This window comes from Cryptotermes secundus, unplaced genomic scaffold (assembly GCF_002891405.2).
Source record: "Cryptotermes secundus unplaced genomic scaffold, Csec_1.0 scaffold797, whole genome shotgun sequence".
In the NCBI taxonomy this organism is placed as follows: domain Eukaryota; kingdom Metazoa; phylum Arthropoda; class Insecta; order Blattodea; family Kalotermitidae; genus Cryptotermes; species Cryptotermes secundus.
Window position 1 is genome coordinate 164,109 of NW_019739974.1, and position 21,139 is coordinate 185,247.

Genomic DNA, 21,139 nt, shown 5'->3' on the forward strand with positions numbered 1-21,139 from the left:
TCTTTCTCAGACATTGCATTTGAACAGTTAACTGAGGAGAACCTGTTATGAAAGAAATATTAACACAAAGGTAAATAATGGTATGCGTTATTCACTTGAATACTACACAAAGACCTGCAGTGAACTGTAAATGATGATTCACTAAATGAATTTTCTTCACACTAAATCCCATCTAAAATTACATTTATTATGCATGTGATTTCCTTAATTCTTTTTTTGTCTGATCTTAGGATTTTGGTAGTTTTCTAGCTCTGTGATTCTGGAATTTTGTGACTAATTTTTTATCACTTTGTTTCAAAAAGATATTAATAAACTTGTTACTAATTACATATTTGTCTCCGCATGTTTTTATTTTGAGAAGAACATCCTTTTGCAATTTCCATATCACAGTATTCCTTAAGATTAACGTTCACTTTCATCTGTTGGTGGTAGAGATGAAACAGAAGCTTTTGTACATTTCGTTTTAGTTCAACAAGAAGTGGCTATCTGTGTTTCAAATTTATTATTGAGAGCTTGTAGGATTTTACTTTCAGCCTAAATTTTACAAAGTAATGTTTCTGATAATTTAGTGATTTGGAGGCAGTAAAGTTAAGGTTACTGCATTTTATTTATTATTGTATCAGTTTTAACTATCACAACAAAGTAGCTGTTAAAAGTGTTTTGTGTGTATGCACGCACTTGCATGAGAGAGAGAGAGAAGGAGAGGGAGGAAGCATGCATGGTGTTTTAGGGATGTGGTGGATGGAAGGCAATATTTCAAGACTGAATTGGTAACATTGAATGGAACCCCTGTGTAATGTTCCTTGTTTTAGTGTTTTCCTCAGTATACCGTTCAAATCCATGTCTCCCCAAAGGACATTAAATGGTGGTTCATTGTATGTATGCAAGGAATTTTGATTGTGCCAAAATCAGAAGTCATCTGGACTTTAGTATGACCTTTCACCTTTAAATATAGTACGATGTGTATTGGACCATGAGTAAGTAAGTACAGAGTGTAGTAGAAAGTTCTGTACTATGTCAAAAAAAAGAGAACTGCTCTCTTAACTTTCTCAATTTTGCCTGCCTTCTCCTTCAAGAGAGTCTCTTTGGGAATATATACAGTGATCCCATCGTTTCTTCCACCCTTCGAAAGCATCATGAAAGTAATTTTCCTTAATGCTATCAAGTACTGTTTGTGATTCCCTTTTGATGTCAGCCACTGTTTCAAAATGTTGTCCCTCCAGTTTCATTTTCATTTACTGTATTTCAATTATTTTGGTGGTGCTTGGTTGCCCTGAATGTTCTTCATCTTGAGCTGACACTTGACTGGCCCTGAAACATGACTGCCATTGAAAAACCATTGCATGGCTTAAAGAATGTTCTACAAAAGCCTCGCGAAGCATTTCAAGGGTTTTGGTAGTGGATTTACTGGGCTTCACGCAAAACTTGATAATACACATTGCTTGATTTTGCCATCCATTGCAGACAAAACACCAAGTCAAAAAAGCTCTTGTGTAAAAACAGTACCTGTTCACAGCGCAATTTCACATCTCAGACTGATGCAATAAGCTTGCACAAGTGTGATCTTGGCCTCCCCTCTCATCTTTCACCGAGGCAGTTACAACAGTAACAGTCTGGGAACTGTCCAGTAGCACCTCGTATGGTCGTGTGTTAGTGGCTAGACATGGGGTTTGGATTGATAATTGGATATATGTGCTCTTATATATCATAACTAAATGTAATTTTAATGCTTTTTACATAGGTTGGGTAAAAAGTAGTGGCAACACCTCTGTAGTTCTGAAATGACTTTATTACCTGAGGTAAACACACTTATATTTCTTCAATATAATTGCCCCCCATGTGTACCACCTTCTGCCAAATTTGTGGAAGGAGTCGTACACCATCAGCGCATCCACTTCTGTTGATATGTCCAGCAGTGACCACCCTACAGCACGAATAATCTCCTCTGTTGTGTTGTAGCATGTCCCTCACAGTGGTTCTTTCATTTTGGCAAAGAGATCATAATCGCACGGACTCATATCAGTTGAATATGGTGGATGTTGCCGTATCTCCCATCGCCAGCGGCGAAGGAGATCCTTGACAGCATCAGCAGTATCAGTCCCTTCATTGTCATGAGGGTGATGGGGTTCGTTGCCAACAAGTGTCGTTGCTTTCTCCTGAGTTCTGGACGAAGATGATTACGCAGGAAATTGCAGCAGTAGGCAGCATTTACTGTCTGTTGTTGAGGTATAGTGTGGTGCAATATCACTCCATCAGTGTCATATGCCACAATGAACATCGCCTTCACATTACTCTGTGTAGGGCGCACTTTCTTTGGATGAGGAGAGCCAGGATGCTTCCATTCATTTGATTGTCGCTTCAAGTGCGGTTCATATGAGCGAGCCCAAGTTTCGTCCAGAGTGACAGTCCTTCCAAGGAAGTCGTTACCTTCCCTCTGGTACCAGTCCAACAAGTCCTGTGAAATTGCGTAACATTGCCATTGCACTTCAGACATTGTATGGGGTACCCAAAACACTGCAATTTTGCGGTATCCAAGAATATGGTGCAGAATGTGGAGCATGGTTTTGTGACATACGCCTACCTCAGCAGCTAACTCCCGCGCAACGCATCGACGTTCGACATCCAACAAAGAAGCAAGAAGCTGAATTGTGTGGTTGTCAACATGGGGTCATCCTGAATGGCATCCCTCCCTTCATGGAACAATTTCACCCATTGTGTCACTGTGCAGTATGGCAAAGCAGCATCACCACATGCTTCTCGCAGTTTCTGATAACAGTTTTGTGCACTACGACCTCGTGCAACTTCAATTTTTATCCAGAAGCATTGTTTTTGTTTTGTCAACATGTTAGGGTGCTTGAACTTGGCTCCTGCACTTCAAGACCATGCCTAATGCAACTCAATGAAACACATCCAGAGCTACTCACTGCACTACTTCAACTCAACTTCTGCTATCAGCTACAGACGGCGCTAGTGCCACCTGACGCACGTCTTTCATGTTACAACAGTGTTGCCACTACTTTTTATCCAACCCTTGTCTATAGGTTTCATGCGGTTGGGTGAGACTGAGTTTGCTTGGTACAGCGGCCCATAGAAGGCCTATCGTATCAGCCCCGAGTGTTAGATGAGTGTGGAGCATCTGATGTAATGAGAACTGGCAGGAGTAATGGAAGCATTTTGAGGAAACCTACCCTGTTGCCATTTTTCCCACCACAAATTCCACATGACTTGACCTGGGATCGAACCTGGGTCACCACAGTGGGAAGCAAGTGACTAACCACCTGAGCTATGTCATGGCTCCATAATGCTCTTATTAATTCACCCACTCTACTTGTCACCACAGTACAAACTAAATGTTCTCAGTTTGCAATGTCTTTACCAGTCATTGCCTGGTAACAGATTCCAACAATGTTCTCTGCTTCCATGTTCACATCCTTACTGACTTGCCACTCTCACAGCTAACTCATTCCTCCTACTGTTGACTCTCATCTAACTTGTTTCATTGGTCCTTATTACATAACCTCAGGTCAGACCCAATAGAAAACATCACCTCCAACAGTTCCTCTATTGTTGTGTGATGTTTCAGTAAGCTTTTGCCTGGTGATGGGTCCTTTGTTGATTGAACCATTATCAGGCAAGAAACAGTGTTTGAATAGTAATGTTACATTGCACCCTTCCTTCTCATTGCGAGTGACACTTCTGGTTTCAGTGGTATCCAGAGTTACTTCCTCATGAGGTGGGTCTCACATTGCTGTCCTCCAATTGCTTCCTCTTTAGGGCTGCTCATCTCAAGTGCTGTCCTCTTGAAGGTGTTCCTCTCTGAGTGTGCTAATGATATTTGTGGTTTTTTCTTATTGTCTCTTTCATTGAGGGTTGGACTGTTATTTTCACTTCAGCTTGATGGGTGACCCTGGAATCTAGCCTTATGAGGCTAACCACCATTTCCAGGCATCTTTCCAGCTGCAGCTTATCTCACTGAACCACCCCTACATTACTGTTGCCCTTCATACAGGGGGTTGAACAGATTTGCACCACGTGCCACCGGAATGGCACTTCGTTATTGCCCAGTTGTAGTACATGGCACCTCAATTCCACAGATGCTGTGTGGGCATGCATGATGTCAAGTCCCAGGGTGAATTCATTGGTCATTTTTGGGACAGACCCAAGTTAGTGAGCACCACCCTGGAGTCAGTGTCACCAACACTTTGTTTAAGATTGGGAAGTTCCCTCTCAGTGCTGTCCGCAGGGTGAACTTCATGGGCATTTCTCTCTCAGGCAGTCCTGCTGCGATGTCTGGCCAGGCAGTAGTCACATGACATAACTTTTCTCTTGTGTCCATCCTTCGTTGTGCAGACTGTCATGGCTGCCCCTTTCCAACACACTGAGTGCATAACAAGGGAGCCAAAGTGATGAAATCGTCATTTCATTATCCATTCTAAGTGTATTTTCAGTCATAATTGATCCTTTTCTGGGATGTGTTACTGGTGGTATCCTCATCGTTGGCAATTCCTCTGAATATGGCTGATGCTCCCACACTGCCAGCATATGGGTTGTTCCATCCTGCTATACCTGGTTCTTCATAAAATGTAGGCACACCAACCCTACACACATGGGCTGCTGCTGCTGCATTCGAGCCACTTACATCATCCCTTCTGCAGAGTTGATGCATCTTTGCCCAACTCATAGAGACAGTCTCTTCAAAGATGGTGGGTGCTCATGCAGTGCCAACGCATAAGCTATCAGTGGTCCGTTCATTCTGTTGTGGGGGACTGACTCTTCCCAGACTCTCTGGGTGTCATTTGCTGGATCCTGAGGAGCATTATAATCTGCCTCCAGCTGAAGGGCCTTGCTAAGTATCTCCTTGAGCACCAAGAGCAGCTGGCATTGTATTTATCACTCCCACACCTTGCCGGCAAATACATGGTCAGCTTCTCTGCTGATATTTTTTTGGGGAAAGTCGACCAGGATACAGTTTGCCAAGTGGTCTATGATAGCATAAACTCCAGCATGGATTCCCCGATGCACTGGGTTCTTCTCTTCACCTGATTGTAGAACACTTCTTCCAGGTGTTGGTCACCTTAGTCATTCTCAGGCATTGCAGTAACCTCGTCATACTTCGCCTCAGTAGGGACACCATATACGAGGGTTGGAACTTTAATAGTTGCAACACTGCTGTGGAGACGCCATGCAGCAGAAGCAAATAATGTCGCTTATACCACACGTTAGTTAGATACCTACCTTACCGTAGAGCAAATGGACTCTCCCTTCCCATATCACGCACATGCGCAGTGACGAGAAGACCAGAACCTCATGTTAGCTGGCGGTCTAATGTAGTGTTGTCACAATGTTTTTGAAACAGGAACAGCGGAGTTGGATAAAGATTGAATGTGCAAGAGGCTTTACAGCACAACAGTGACATCAAGGTCTTCAAGAGGCTTGCGGGGAATCTGCATTGCCTTACAGAACAGTGGCAAGATTGCTAAAAGCTTTCAGTGAACGATGCCAGAATGTGGTAGACATGCATCGGCCAGGTCGTCCTAGTGTCAGTGAAGAAGTATATTCTCTTTCTGCGTTACTGGAGAGTGATAGACACCATACGATTTGTGAGCTGGCACAAGAGACAAGATTAGCGCATACAACTGTGCTTCACATTCTGAAGGAACACCTGGGCATGAGAAAAATTACATCACGATGGGTTCCTCATGATTTGATGGAAATGCAGAAATGGCTATGATAGGACACTGTTTGTAACCACTTAGAGCGCTATGAGCGTGAAGGATAGGCTTTCTTACGCCATATCAATACGCTGGATGAGACATGGGCCAAATTGTGCAAGCCACAAATGGAACACCAATCAAATGAATGACGTCATTACGGGTCACCATGAAAATCAGAAGTTTCTCAGAACCCCATCAATGTGAAAGTTATGGTGATTCTTGTTTATGACTGTGGTGGTATTATCCTAACGCATACCGTTCCCTGACAGCAAACCATCAGTGCGCAGTATTACAGTTCATTTTTGGAAAACAGTCTGCGACCAGCTTTGAGAAAGAAGCGGCAACACTTTCTGCATAACCCACCCATCATTTTGCAGGACAATGCTTGGCTGCATGCAGCGCAAGCTGTGGCTGATTTGTTTGATCAGTGGGGCTGGGAAGTGCTGTACCATCCACCATACTCTCCAGACTTAAGCCCTTGTGACTTCAACTTGATTCCTAAGATGAGGGAACCACTTCGTGGCATTCGCTTCAGAACTGTTCCAGAGAATCTTCAGGCAGTAGACTGCTCCATTCGAACTCTCAACACAACAGGTGCTGCTAAAGCTATCCTACGACTTCCACGTCGCTGGCAACGGGTTGTACACAATGCTGGTGCCTACATTGAAGGACAGTCAAACTTCAAAAGATGCATCTATTTTGAATCAGTTGCAAATAAATAGTTGCCACTATTAAAGTTCCAACCCTCGTAGAATGTATGTGGCATAATCATTCAAGGTGGCGATCAGATATGTGGTGGTGTTGTGGGGCCTCCAGTCATTGTGTTCTGCCACAGTCTGCTGCATCAGTTGCTTTTCTCCCACAGAATCTGTGGTCATCGTCAGCTTCAGTGGTAGGAGTTCTTGCCACTTGAACAGCCCAGGCTTTGACTTTTTCAGCTGTGTTTTAACTCATTCGGTGCGGTTTCTATCTCGGATTGGAACTCATTGTGGAGCTCCATCTTTGTTTCAGGTATCTCCAAGCAGAGATTTCAGGCCCATGTAAAAGAACATTGTAACTTCAGCTGTTTCTTGTATCTGAGTTCCTTGTGGAGGCCCTGTGTCCATTGGTCGACAGACACCAGGACACTTTCCACTTGATTTTTTATGGTCTCCCCCAGTTTACAGTGATTGGAGGTTGTTTCAGCCTGCATCTTTTCTTGGTTGGTTTTAATTTTGCCCAGGTCTCTAGTTGCTAGGCCTTTGTCCTTCAGTGGTAGGCCTTAATCTTTTCTTGATTGAAACCTATCTGGGTTCCCATCTTTTCTTGAATGTCCTCTCTGTTTCCTTGAATGGCCTTCATTTCTTCTTGATTGGAATTCATCCTGGCATTCATTTCAGCCTGCGGGTGCGCCACCATTTGCTCCATTTTTATAGTATGGCAATATAACTCTCCATTGCAGTCTTCAGTCTAATCAATTTACTCCAGTATATCCTGTTTCTGACATCAGTTGTCAGGATTTGTTGAACACTTATAAATCTTTACCGCAAGTAATTATACCACTGTCGCTAATTCATGCACTCGACTTCCCACTGTGCCACAAACTAAGTCTTCTTATTTAAGATTTGAGGTTTTCACGACGGTGACTATGAAGAAAGCTATCTTCTGGGATGTGGCACCACATCTCAGAAGACGGCTTTCTTTAAGTCTTCTCAGTTTGTCTTCACTAGCCATTGCTAGGTTATGGCTGCCAACAGTATAGGTTCCTCAGCTTTCATGTCCACGTCCTTACCAGTTGGCAGCTGTCTCACTGCTAATCATTGCTTCAACAGTCATCTCTCAGCTAACTAACTTCAAGTCAAAGTCACATTGCAACTGACGGTAAGTCAGTAAGTCTTGGTGTCGAGCCCCATTTGGGGCTAATGACCAGATATTACTTATTACCGTTTGACAGTTACAGTCTTGTTTCTGTGGGGTGCCCTCTCTGACGAGAGGACGGGTCTGTCTTTGGCTAACTAACTAACTTGTTCCATTGATCCTTGTTATATAGCCTTGGGTCAGACCGCACAGAAAACATCACCTCCAACAGCTCCTGTTGTAGTGTGATGGGTCAGTAGGCTGTTTCCTAGCGATGAGTCGCTTGTTGATCAAGTCATTACCACGCTCTAGACAATGTTTAAGTTGTCATGTCACAGTATATTATGAAAATTTAATCAGTCTGTTTCAATTTGAATTGCTCGTTTCTGTATTTGTGTTGATATGAGTCCCTTTCTTTATTTACTTCTGTAATAAGATTTGTTCCTAATTTATAAATAATAGATACTGTAGGTGGATGCTCATGTGATTCTTTTCCGAGAATGATCACCCCAAAATCATAATCATTCCTTGTTATTGGGAAGTAGTAGTAGTTATGAAAGGGGAGTTCCGATAACCATTAAAGATAAAGGATCATAAGTACATACAGGTTTTGTATTTCTCAGTTCATAGGAGTAGCTGGTAGAATTGTAGCAACAGAACAATTACTTGTTTGAAAACAAAAAGACTTACTTCTCTTATGCACTTTTCTATTTACTGCAGCTGTTAGTAAATGTAGAATAAAGCGGCCTCCGTAGTCTGGGGGTAACGTTCCCACCTCATGACTCAAGGTACGCGGGTTCAAACCTGGCAGAGGTCATGGAATTTTTGAGGGCGGAAAAATTCAGGGAACAAGCCCTCCGGGAGGGACTTTAAGCCGTGTGTCCTTTGTCATAGATTTACGGCACATAAAAGATCTTCATGTCTCTAGGAGACCTCTGAGCAAAATTAGACAGTTTCCCGCCCAAGTAGTTCCCAGTTCCTCCAGTAGATGGGGAAGTATTGGGGACCACTACCGGAGAGGGCCGACCTCGCTGGCAGAACGGGGCTGATAGTGAGCACCAGTATTGGAAGGGCATAGCAGCTAGTTAGAATAATTAAAAAGGGGGACGCACAATAGATTAATAAATGGTCCCAGTGCATGGGGTAACCCACCACCTCCAAATAATAAAAATACAATAAAAAATGTAGAATAAATCATTCAGTGAAGTGTTCACAGAACTAAAACTGTGTTTCAGATGTCATCTTATTAAACCCCCTTTCTTATTACTGTCATTTATTTTCCATAATAACAAAGAATGGAATGTGTTGTTGTATGTTGAAAGAGGTTGGGAAAATTTAAATGTTTGTCTACAGGTCCAAGTAACTCCATATCACAAGCCATGAAGAACTTCTCCTTCACTTTGCCTGCGGGCAGTCCTACAGTTCTCCAGTCTCCAAATTCCGGCAGCCCCATTTTTGCACTGCCACAGTTTGGGACATCATCTGCTTTAGGTATGATCCTTACAGTCTTAATGTTGGTTAAATAATTAAAGAGTCAAGAATTCAGTCAGAATGGTATCTTTATTGCACTGGAGAATTGACTAGTTAAGAGTCTACATGAAGAATTTGAATAGAAATATCTCATTTATTTGAATGCCGCATGCAGTCATATACCATTCTCAGAAGAAAATGCATAATAAAAAAGTAAGAAAAGTTCATTATTTTGGCCTCTTTTCATATAGACATTTATTTAACCTTTAAACGCCGGACTTCGAAATAGTGGTAAGCTTGAGCTGGCCGGAGTTTATTTAAATGTCCGCTGCTGGTGCGCGTTTAAATGCCCGTTGCTACGCTGCGTTTAAATGTCCGTTCCTGTTAGGCGCTTAATCAATTTTAAGCGTTGTGTTTAAAAATGCTCTATCTAGCTCAATTTTTATGATAAATGGATGGAAATAACTTTGTTTATTTCAGAAAAGAACATAGTGTCGCATATTATAAAGGAAGATTTGAAATTTTTAATACAAAGTGTTGTACTCTATTTTCAATTTTTTGTGTTTTAATTTTGATGCGTACTGCAAAAATGGTTTCCCAGTTCTTCACAGAGTTGTTCTGCATTATAACTTCATTTCTGTTTGTAACACTTGACAAATTTTAGCAGTCTCTGGTGTCATAAAACAGATGGAAGCAATAAAATCATTTGGTCTTCTGCTAGCGCTGCTTACACCCTTCGGATTTTCGAATACTTGACTGAAGGTCAGAAGAATGAAAGAATGGCTATTCAAGAGAAAGCTATAGGGGTCCCCTCTTCAGTGCTAAGATGTTCCGTTAGGGCTGCAAAAGCTTATTGCCCCTTCTATTTGAATGAACAGACAGCTGCATCGTGGCTGAGATACAGAGCGTGATCTCTTTTGTGTGCGTTCGTAGTGAAATCGAATACTGTAGTTTCATTTGAACCTATATATACATCAAGAAGGTAACAACAAAAAAGGTATGTACATCGAATTTTACACTATATTTTTAACATACCTATCTGCAGAATCTGCAACAAAATTACTGGATTGTGGATAAGTTTTGGCATAACTCATACGTATATTTTTATTTGCTGTTGTTCAGTAAGGTATTATTTTAATTCCTCTATTAGGGTTTTACTTAAGTCGGTCTGGTAATTACTACATTTAAAAATAAATATTCAGGACTGTGCATGCGCTTCTACTAGCGGCGTGTGCGCGCGCTTCCACTAGCGGAGTTTAAATGCCTGACTGGCCACAACTGGGTACTTTGGCCACGACGACCTTACTCATGACTGGCACAAACTGGGCACTTCGGCACTTAAAGGTTAATGCATAGAAGGGTGTAAAAAAATCAGGATATATTTTCCTGCAGTGCTGTGATAAGTAACTACCATCATAAGTGATCATGTGTTCTGTTGTGCTGAAATCCTTTGTAATCTGTCTTACATAATGAATTAGATTTTCCCAATAAAGAAAGGGAGTGGAAAGACTGTCTGTTACACCTCAGGGGGAGGGGGTGAGGACTTATAAATACTTTCGTCGGTTATTACTCTTTTTCTAACATCTGCGTTGCACTCAGCTGCCGTCGGCGGACTTGGCTAGGGAAGCTCGGGCTCGGTTGAGGTCGGGATGGTTACTAACAGGTGAATCAGAACTCCCTGCGTACATTTTCCAATATGTACACTGTCTATTTACAATAATAAATACATTAAGAAAAAGGCCTGCTCTTATCTGTTGACATGACACTTCTCGCTTAACTCATTCTACCATCCTAGTTTGTGAAGGGGAGGTGCCCTGAAACTGCACTCCTATCGTCGTCTGCCACTCTCCGTTCATTCCTACCCTGTTCTACCCTGGCTCTCACTTGGTTCACTGGATCCTGCCTCATTATCTCACAATAACACTTGTATTAACAACAACCTTTAACAGCATGGCGTATATGAGCAAAGAGACTTACTTGCAATACACATGTAGATCACTGCCGTCATCCACCCTCGTATGGTATACATGTCGCCGAGGGCCTCCGGCTGACAACTCAATATTCTGTGATAGAACATGTTTCAAATCCCCCGAAATTCCCTAATTTATGGTTTTCTTTCGCTGATTCAGCGTTGACGACAGAGGGTAGGTGACTCCCCCTCAGTGTCCTCAATCCTCATAATAACCTCCTCATTGGCTCTCATGGGTGGTTGTGGGCGGACCCCTTGCGTCTTATTGCTGCGTAAGCAGTCTCTTACGATTAAATCCAGTGAACGAGTGAGGTAAGCTATTGCTCTGCGATTACAGAGACCTGCTGTGCAGTCACATTCTTAACCTAGTTGCCAGTCCCGGTGTTTACAATTTACGGCAATAGCTGCGAAACTCTTTTCGCAAGTCTCTAGCTTTTGGGTAATACCATACCCTCTTCAATCTCAAATTTGGGCCATAACACTGTCCAGAGATTTTTTTATGATGCCTTCTGACTAGAGATGCAGCTTTATTTTCTGATACGTAGCTATAACTCTGGCTACCAGTGTGATGGTTGTGTCAAGGATTGCAGGATTTTGCAAAAGCCACATGGGCATGTTATTTTCAAATGTTATGATTTTTTGTTGAAGAATCTGGTTTTGGTATTTTCTGAGTACAAAAGAAACCATGGATGTTAGGCTCTGTCTGCTTTTATGTTGGTACTCAGTAATACCTCAGAAAGAGAAACTGCCAGAGAGTTCAGATCTTGAATGTCCTGACCAAGAAAAACTGAATAAAGCAAAACAGTGTGTTACAGTTTTCCAGTGAGGGAACAAGTATAACAGGTCAATTCACATTAATTAGCAGTGATAACAGCTGTCATTGCAGAGGCATTGTGGAACCAGCTTTGATTCTTAGTGCTTATGTGATTTATTCAAGGCATGGGACTTGTAGGAACATAATCTGCACTCTGTCATAAAATATATATCTGGGTAAGGCCTTTAGATTCCAGATAAGATCTAAAGGTAAATGCAGTTGTTAGGTCTTTCATGTTACTGTAGGAATTTTGCAGGTTTTCAGCCCCAGCTGACCCGTCTAGAACACTATGGAAATCCTTTTACCAGCTACAGTAAGAACTTGCTTTAACTTATGACAAGTATTACATTAAGTGCAAGGCCTCCACAGCCAATCTGCAAACACTTTACAAGGTCAGGCAAAAGAAGTTGATTTTTTTTTTAATTTATTTTAAGAGCTGGAGATATTAATAACCTAGAATTTTACAAAGTAATCTCTCTCCAGTTTTTATAGTGTTCCAAACACTTGGGTCATTGTTCAAAACAGTTTCGAAAATCCTGAGCAGGAATGTCTCAACAGTTTTTTCTCAAAGATGTAATGTCCTGAGTGTCCAAGAAACGCTTTCCTTTCGGCACACTCTTGAGTTTTGGAAACAGGCATAAGTCAGCTGGAGCCAAGTCAGGAGAGTATGGCAGAGATGCCTTTTCATGCTAAAAACAAGTGTTTGACAGATTTTACATGAACTTTTTAATATGAAAAAAGTGTGCTTGAAGATGGTGCCAAGAATCCTCACTCCTGAGCAAAAGGAAACTCTAATGAACAATTGTGATGAATCATGGTTTTTTCAGTATGACTTGGAAACTAAGCACCAATCCATGAATTGGAAAAGTCTCAGATCACCAAAGAAAAAGCATGGAAGAGGAAGTCAAATTTTAAAGCAATGATGATTGTTTTTTTGTATCCCCCCCCCCCCNCCCCCCCCCCCCACAATATCAGAGGGGTTGTTCACATTGATTGGATGCGTGAAGGTCAGACCGTTAACTCAGCTTCCTGTAAGGAGGTTTTAATAGTCTTTCATGAACTGGTGAGAAGAAAAAGACCTGAAATGTGAAAGAAGGGTCATGGATTCTTCACCATGACAACATGCCGGCAGTCAACGCACTGTCTGTCAAGATGTTTCTGGCGAAGCACAAGATCCCCGTGTTGGGACATCCACCCTACTCATCTGACCTAGCCCCATGTGACTTTTTTTTTTATTTCTAAAAATAAAGTCTGCATTAAAAGGAACTCGTTTCGAGTCCATAGATGCAGTGAAGGCAAAGGCGATGGATGTCATGAAGCTGTCAGAAAAGAACCTACAAAATTGGTTCCAACAATGGAAAGAAAATATGCATGGAGCTGTGTAGGGGTCAGGGAGGGGACCACTTTGAAGGTGATAGCATTTCCATTGTGTGATTAGTTGAATAACAGATTTTAGAGCATCAGGCCAGTTATTTTACAGCTGCTTCGCATATATTTGACAAGGAGAGTCATGTTTTTGCACCTAGCAATAACATGATTAGCACATAGTGGAGCAGGGTAGGAATGAGTATTTGCTGTACCTCTCAAACAGTATGGGATAAAAATTCTTTCCAAGATGTATACCACAGTCTGATTCTTTTGCACTCTACTGGATAGCCAATACAGTGGTAGTACACAGTGCTGCACCTGACTGCACAGCCATGTATGCTTGTCACATTGTGTAATGAGCAAAACAAGGTACCATACATGACTGGAAACAGTATAACATGAAATTTTCATATAGCTTGGATTGCCTTCTGTGGTTTACACTACAGACTGTCACTCAAATGTAATTCCATCTACTGAAACACAAAGTTCAATAGTGATTTTTAAGCACTAGAAATGTGATCCTGAAGTGATACACACTCTGGTTTTTACAACACGTATTTCAGAAACTCATTGCATGTGGTATTCAGGTAAACACTGTATCGTATTTACTTCATACATTGTACCTGAAGCTCATCATTATTTCAATTTGTCATTGTAAATTCATTGTGTTAATCAAATGCCTAACATTTATATGGTTATGTATTTTTTTAATGCTACTGGGGTGGGACTAAGTCCCTTATACTGCGGCCACTTCTGGCGTATTGTACCAGCCTCAGATGATAGGCGAGGGTGATTGTGGAGCAATTGGTGGAATGAAGATTGGCAGGGGAACCGAAGTACTCGGAGAAAACCTGCTCCAGCACCACTTTGTCCACCACAAATCCCACTTGACCAGACCCGGGATGGAATCCGGGCCGCCATGGTGGGAAACCAGCCACTAACCACTTGAGCTATGGGGCGGCCATGGTTATGTATTAGAAAGATCTTTACTGTCACCAATTGTATCATTTTTGGTGAGAATGAATTTAATTACTATTTTGAATATATGCAGTTACTAACTGGTTTTCTCTATATTTACTTCAGTATTTGTTAACACTTTTCAGTGTCATTTACGTTTTGTTTGTAGGTTGTGCAAGATCTCTGTTTGGAGGAAGTTCTGTCCAGCAGTCTGTTCCTGCTGTGGATGCTACAAGGGACAGAGGTCAGGATTCCTCTTTCTATCTCCACTCATCACTTACTGGGAATTAACGTAATATGGTTTCAAAATATCATATAATGCTTTAATGTTGTCATGTGTTTAGTAATTAGACATGGGGTTTAAATTAGCAGTTGGATTTATTGGGCTCATAGAATTCCTAATTACAATTAATTACAGCACTGCAACTAATTCATGCTCTGTACAATTCACTACAGCACACACTAAGTGTTCTCAGTCTTCTGTGTCTTAACCAGTCATCGTCCTCTGTTAATGGATCCCAACCCAATAGATTCCTCAGCTTCCATGTCTAGCGGCTTCTGTCCTTTGTGGCTGGTGGCTTCCAACTGCACCATGGCTTCAGCTGTTATAACTTCCAAGCCATGACTGAGGAACTCCTTTCTCAGACTGACTTGTAGCGGCAGCTGGTTCTTGTTAGCCTCGGTGCAGACCTCACAGAAAACCCATTTTCTTGCAGTTGCCCTGTTGTAATGTGCATATCCATTGTGGTGTACTGCATATGGAACATTGCTCCCCACAATTCCTCTGTTGTCACTGTAACCAGCTGTTATGTGACTGGGTTGTCTTGGAGATGTGTATACAGAGCCGTTACTTAACAATGGACATCTGCTTGCTTCAAAATTATGTCTTTCAGCAGGCACGTTACATTGCACCTTCCTTAGGGCTACTTGTCCTGAGAAGCTCAACGGACATTTGCCTTTTTCTTCTTCCTGTTTGTGGGGACAGATCTCTTGAGAGTGGCCGGTGCTCCTACTGCCCCGGAAAGTAAGCTTGGTAGTCTCTTTCATCATTTGGGAGGAGGCCAGCTCCACAATGTCCTGGCACTTATTTTCCAAATCTTGACGGAAGAGGAGACTGCTCGCTTTATGATCTCCTGATCTATGGTCTGTATCAGGACCATGTTGTTTCCTTTGCTACCCAGAAGTAATTGCTCTTTTAAGCCTCAGTCCCTGTATTCTGGCCGCATTTGTTGTTTGTACCCGAACGCCCGCCCTTTAGGGGCTCCTTGTACATCGTCATCTTGGGTCTGCCATTTCACTGGGTTTCTATATACTACAGCTGGTTGCTGGTTCTCAGATTGGTTGTCAGTGCTCCAGTAGGCTTTCGGGCTGCCTCTTCATTAGGGACTTCTGGTGCTCTGCTGTGGCCTCTCGCTTTTCTTGATTGGTCTTTGACTTTTCTTTATCAACATCCATCCCTTATAACTGGGCCTCCCTCATGGCCTTTATTTCTTTTCGAAAGGCCTTGATCTCCTCATGCTCTGCATCTACCTTGGCTGTCATCGTTCCTTTATGGGCTTTCATATCAGCCACGATGGCTAACAGGCGTTCCATCATTTCTTCCATCTTCGTAGTATGCAACAAGACTACCCAGTGCAGCCTTCAGTCCAATTATTCAATCAGTCCAATCCAGTTATCCCACTCTGACACAATTTGTCATGTGTTAAGTGACAGACACAGGGCTTGGATTGATAATTGGTTTATTGCACTCTCAAAACTTGTAACTTCAGATAACAGCAACACTTTCACTAGTTCACACACTTCACAGTCCACTGTAGCATGCGCTGAGTCTGCTCTGCACATTAGGAGTTGCTTTGTGATGGGCTGCGCCATAGCTCAAGCGGTCAGTCACTGGCTTCCCACCGCGGCGGCCCAGGTTCAATCTCGGATCTGGTCAGGTGGGATCTGTGGTGGACAAAGTGGCGCTGGGGCAGGTTTTCTCCGAGTACTTCGGTTTCCCCTGCCAATCTTCATTCCACCAATTGCTCCACAATCACCCTCACCTATCATTTGGGACTGGTACAATAGGCCAGAAGTGGCCTCACTACAAGGGACTTAGTCCCACCCCACTAGCAATAAAAAAATTGCTTTGTGATGGCATCCACAGCAGTGCAGGTTCCTCAGCTTTGATGTTCAGTGGCTTCTGTCCTCACCAGCTGGCAACTCCCAACTGCTCCATGGCACCAGCTCATGACTTTCTAGTCATGATTCAGGGACCTTCTTTCTCAGACTGATCTGTAGTCAGAGTTACTTTACGACTTGGGGTTACCGCCGGTCAGCGTGTTTTGGCGCCAAGCCCCTTGAGGCTCAGGGCCAGAGATTTTTTTTAACGTGATCTCTTGCAATAATAGTCCTTATGTGATATCCTCTCTACATGATGTAGCCATTGCAGCAGACCACATACCAAAAACACTGCTCCAAACATTTCTTGTGTTGCATACATAAGTGTGGTTGCAGTCACGTGACACATACTGAGCCATTGCCTAGCAATGAGCATGTTTGCAAAGTCATTCCATAGCAATGGCTTCCACTGCTGGATTCACAATCTGACCTTCAGGTGGCGTTCCACAGTATTGTTATGAATCTCCCTTATTAACTTTATTAGTTCCAGGTTTGTAGTTTACGTAAAGTTATAACGTGAATTGTTCAGTGTGAATCAGTAAATTTTTGAGCTCAAATTATGTTAAGAAATTCAGTATTTTACTGTACTTTATTAAGGTTTGTTAATATGTATATGGTAACAGATTTTCAGCAGCTCAGATTTGAAATTTCTTATAAAATGTTGATACACACTGTCTAATATTCTTGAACATTGTTTTGTGAATATGATTTGGTGAAGGCTGCAAATATTACATATGGTAATGATCAGGTCAGAGCTGTTACATATATACAGACAGTAATGACAGTCTTCCCCCCCCCACACCACAGACCGCATCACACAGACACGACACAGTGTCGACCANACTTTAAGCACAGACAAAACTGAAGAAACTTTGCAGACTACATAAGATCTTAAATGTTTACAGTTTTTGTCTATTTTTAGTCTACTTTCCTTCCCCCCCCTTTTTTTAATAAAATTAGGTATATGAGTTCACCTTGCTATCTATGTTTGTATGTGTATCCCTCCCTATTAACCTTTGAATAGAAGAATGAATCTTTATGAAACTAGGTGCATGTACCAAGGCACCTGAGCCCATCTCAACAGCTTAATTTATAAATCCCTTCCATCAGTAATACCAACCTCACACCCCCTCAGATATCTGAGGTGAAACCTTAATATTGCTTGAACACCTGTATCAGTCTTCATGAAAAGTGGTGTGTGTGTGTGTGTGTATATATTGTGCCACTCAGGTCATCTCAGCAGCATACATCATAACTCTCTCTCATCAGTAATACCAACACCATGACTCTATTATTTGAATGCCTGAACCAGTCTGCATGAAACTTGGTATGTATAGCATGGCACCTCAACAGTGATCTTCATAAATCAGTGTGCTGTTTTATTGTCTTCTTTATGCATACATACTAATGTTTTCTTTCTGCTTATCATATCAGGTAGTCAAATTGAAGTGAAAGGAAAGCAGATGATTAGTTCTTCAAAGAATTTCTTGTTCATGTATGAGTTTATGTGCACATGTTCATATGTTTACATTTATGCGTAATAAGTTTTGTTCATGAAATTTTGTATGATCATCATGTTAGCTTTTGAATCTTAACAGTTGCAATGTGACTGAATTTCTTGGGTGCACACACTAGCACTGTTGAATATAGGATCAGAAATTCTCTGTGGCAATAGAGCTTCAGGAAATAAACAGTTATGTTAAGCTATGGTTTGTGTATAATGTGAAATGACAAAAGTGGATCCGCATTAAATATATTTATTTATTTGTTTAGCTGTGTCTTGCCATTACTGTTGAACTCCTGTTGACTTTTTCAGCTTATGCTAGTGATTCATTATGCACAGCTGTAATAATTTTTGTATGAAATGGTTCTTTGTATATATTAAAAATTCCATGTATGGTGATGGTACAAAACATAGGAACTGAAAATTCTGCTGATAGAGATCACTTGATACTATAATTAATGGATTCATTAGTTTTGATTGTGTCTTTATACAGATTGAAGATCTTCCTGGGGCTTTTCTGTTTTTCAGATGCACTTCTCTAGTAGTATTAGAATCACTGAAATTTCACATCTGTTACTTGATATTTAATTAAAAATTAAGTGTGTAATATTCTTAATTTGTAATTAACTCTTCAGGCTTGTTCAATGATACTACATACCCAGTCATATCATTTCCTTACTTACATATTCATCACTACGCCTCACAGTTCCACCAAGCAACACAATTTTTTTTTCTCCAGATGATGTGGAAATTGTGTATGAGCTTCAAGTGACCCCAGAGGAGGAAGCAGCAGCCATGAAGCTGAAACTTCCTGCCAATTTCTATTCTTACTTGTATAAGCCTCCATGCCCTGGCTGTGCAGGTTGTGAGACTGATAGCGACACTGAAATTGAGGTATTAAATATATTTATTCATAACAGTTGTAGATATATATATATATATTGTATTCTTTGGTCCAAAGTAGGTGTTTGTAGCTTGTGAGAATATTATTTTTTGCTTTTTCAAAGTTTGCCAGGGGAAAGTAATTGTTTCAGATCTACAGGAACAAATGCACAGAATTCCAGATTGTATTATGTAGTCATACTTCATAGTCTTCATAATTAAGCATAAGCATATTAGAGAGAACAATTGCAGTAGAGGTCTATTGTAACAAGAATGCATAATTGTACCAATATAGAAAAAAGGTGATAAAAACTTAGAATCAAATTACAGACCTATATCCATATTGACATCTATTAGTAAGATATCTGAGAAAGTAATACATAGTAGATTGTTAAAACATTTGAATGATAATAGTATATTAAGCAAATACCAGTTTGGATTTAGAGAAAATCAAGGGACTGAAAATGCAATTTATAGACTTATCTCTGGAATACTAGACTCATTAAATAAAAAAATGCAAGTCTGTGGGATTTTCTGTGCCTTAGAAAAGGCTTTCGATTGTGTTAGTCATGATATATTATTAAATAAATTGAGGTATTATGGAATACAAGACAAACAATACAACGTATATAAGTCACATCTATTGAATAGAAAACAGAGAACTGCTATCTCCAATGGGACAAACAGTAGTAAAGTAAACTCTCAATGGGTTAAAGTAACTAATGGTGTCCCACAAGGGGTGATACTGGGACCACTGCTGTTTATAGTATATGTAAATGACCTACATAAGATTTTGGAGACTTAGAGTATTCCCATTCTATTTGCTGATGATGCCAGTTTTTAATCTCTCAAGACAATCCAATAAAACTTAAAAATACAAAAAATGAAGTATGGAGGATGCTGGAGGACTGGTTTAAAAAGAATTTAATGTCACCTAATATAATGAAAACATATTATATAAACTTCACTGTAAAAAATAATGTAGTTAAGAGAAATGGTAGGCATAGGAACAGTTTTATTAAATACAAATCACATAAAATTTCTTGGCCTGACTATTCAAAATGATATAACTTGGGATAGACATATAGATGAGATAATAAAGAAATTAAATACAGCTTGTTACAAGATAAGAAATGTAAAACCAATGGTGTTTGTAAAAACATTAGAAAAATATTTGATACAAATAGGGATCGCTATGAAATAAATACTAGACATAATATGGACATACATATGAGGCAGGTAAATTTGGCGAAATATGATAATGGGGTAATTCACATGGCTGTAAGGATTTACAATGCACTACATAATAAAATTAAAGTAACTTCTAATGATATAAATAAGTTTAAAACAATTTAAAGGAATTTCTTTATTTTAATTCTTTTTATACACTGGATGAATCTTAGCAGTGTGTGGAAGACATAATCAGCTTAACTTCAACCAGATATGTAATCCTCCAGTCAGCCCTTAAAAATTTGATATGTACATATGCATACATAGCGTGATTCATGTACCTTTTGGTTCTCTTCCTTTCACTTGCAGACTTGCAAACAGTACTGGCTTAAAAGTCATCAAATGGAATGCAAAAATATTGACTTACATTTCAGGTCATGAAGTTCTTTTGGCCATTGTTACTGTTGACATATTTGCTTTTTATTCATGGTATCAGTTGTGTATTTTCTTAGTTGATGAGGAAAGACTAGAACTGTATGAGGTTCTATAGTTTGAGAATTGATGATTTATTCACTATTACACACAATAATTTAAAACTTCATGCAGCTTTACATTTCATAATGTCATTGTGATTGTCTTGTGCTAATCATGGTGCTGTATCTGTTGACATCTTGGTGGGGTCAAACTTATTTTAAAATAAATATTAAAAACCTGATCCACTGAAGTGTTCATACAAAAGTAACAAAAAACGGTGTGCAGTTACTGACAGTGTGCGGGAGACTGAGATTCGTGCACAGAAATGCAACAGCTGATGTGCAGCCACGCTCACACACAGCTTAGAGGGAACATTGAGCCTAAGTTTTCTATTTGCTGCACAATCAAAGCTTGTACATTATCAAAGCAAGGACTGGGGGAAGTATGCAGTAACATGTACCTTAGCTTTTGTTAATTTCAGACCTATGACCTTTGACGTACATGCCCAGTATTTTAACTCAGAGTTATTTCACTGAACGTCTGCTACATGTTCAGTAAAATCTGGAAGGTCACAGGTTCGATTACCAATGAGGTTTTTGGATTTTTCAATTGACTAATTCTTCCAGCTGCACTATGGACCTGGGATTCACTCAGCCTGTAACAGAAATGAACATCAGGACTCTTCCTGGGTGTTAAAGAGTGGCCAGAGCATAAGGCTGATGACATCACTACCTTCTGTGGGCTGATTGTCTAGTAAATGTGGGAGACTCGACATGTCACTACCCTATGGCCCTCCACAGCCAGTTACAGGGATAGCTTTA

At 40.7% G+C, this 21,139-nt stretch overlaps 1 protein-coding gene across 2 annotated transcripts in view; it reads left to right on the forward strand.

Moving 5' to 3' along the window:
* The window catches only part of LOC111872234 (E3 SUMO-protein ligase RanBP2), a 142,413-nt gene that overhangs the window by 95,151 nt on the left and 26,123 nt on the right, over positions 1–21,139 (forward strand). For both annotated transcript variants that reach the window (XM_023865920.2, XM_023865921.2), the window contains exons 28-30: positions 8,904–9,041; positions 14,298–14,372; positions 18,532–18,686. In XM_023865920.2, coding sequence (XP_023721688.1) covers positions 8,904–9,041; positions 14,298–14,372; positions 18,532–18,686 — 368 coding nt within the window. The remainder of the gene's footprint in view (positions 1–8,903; positions 9,042–14,297; positions 14,373–18,531; positions 18,687–21,139) is intronic.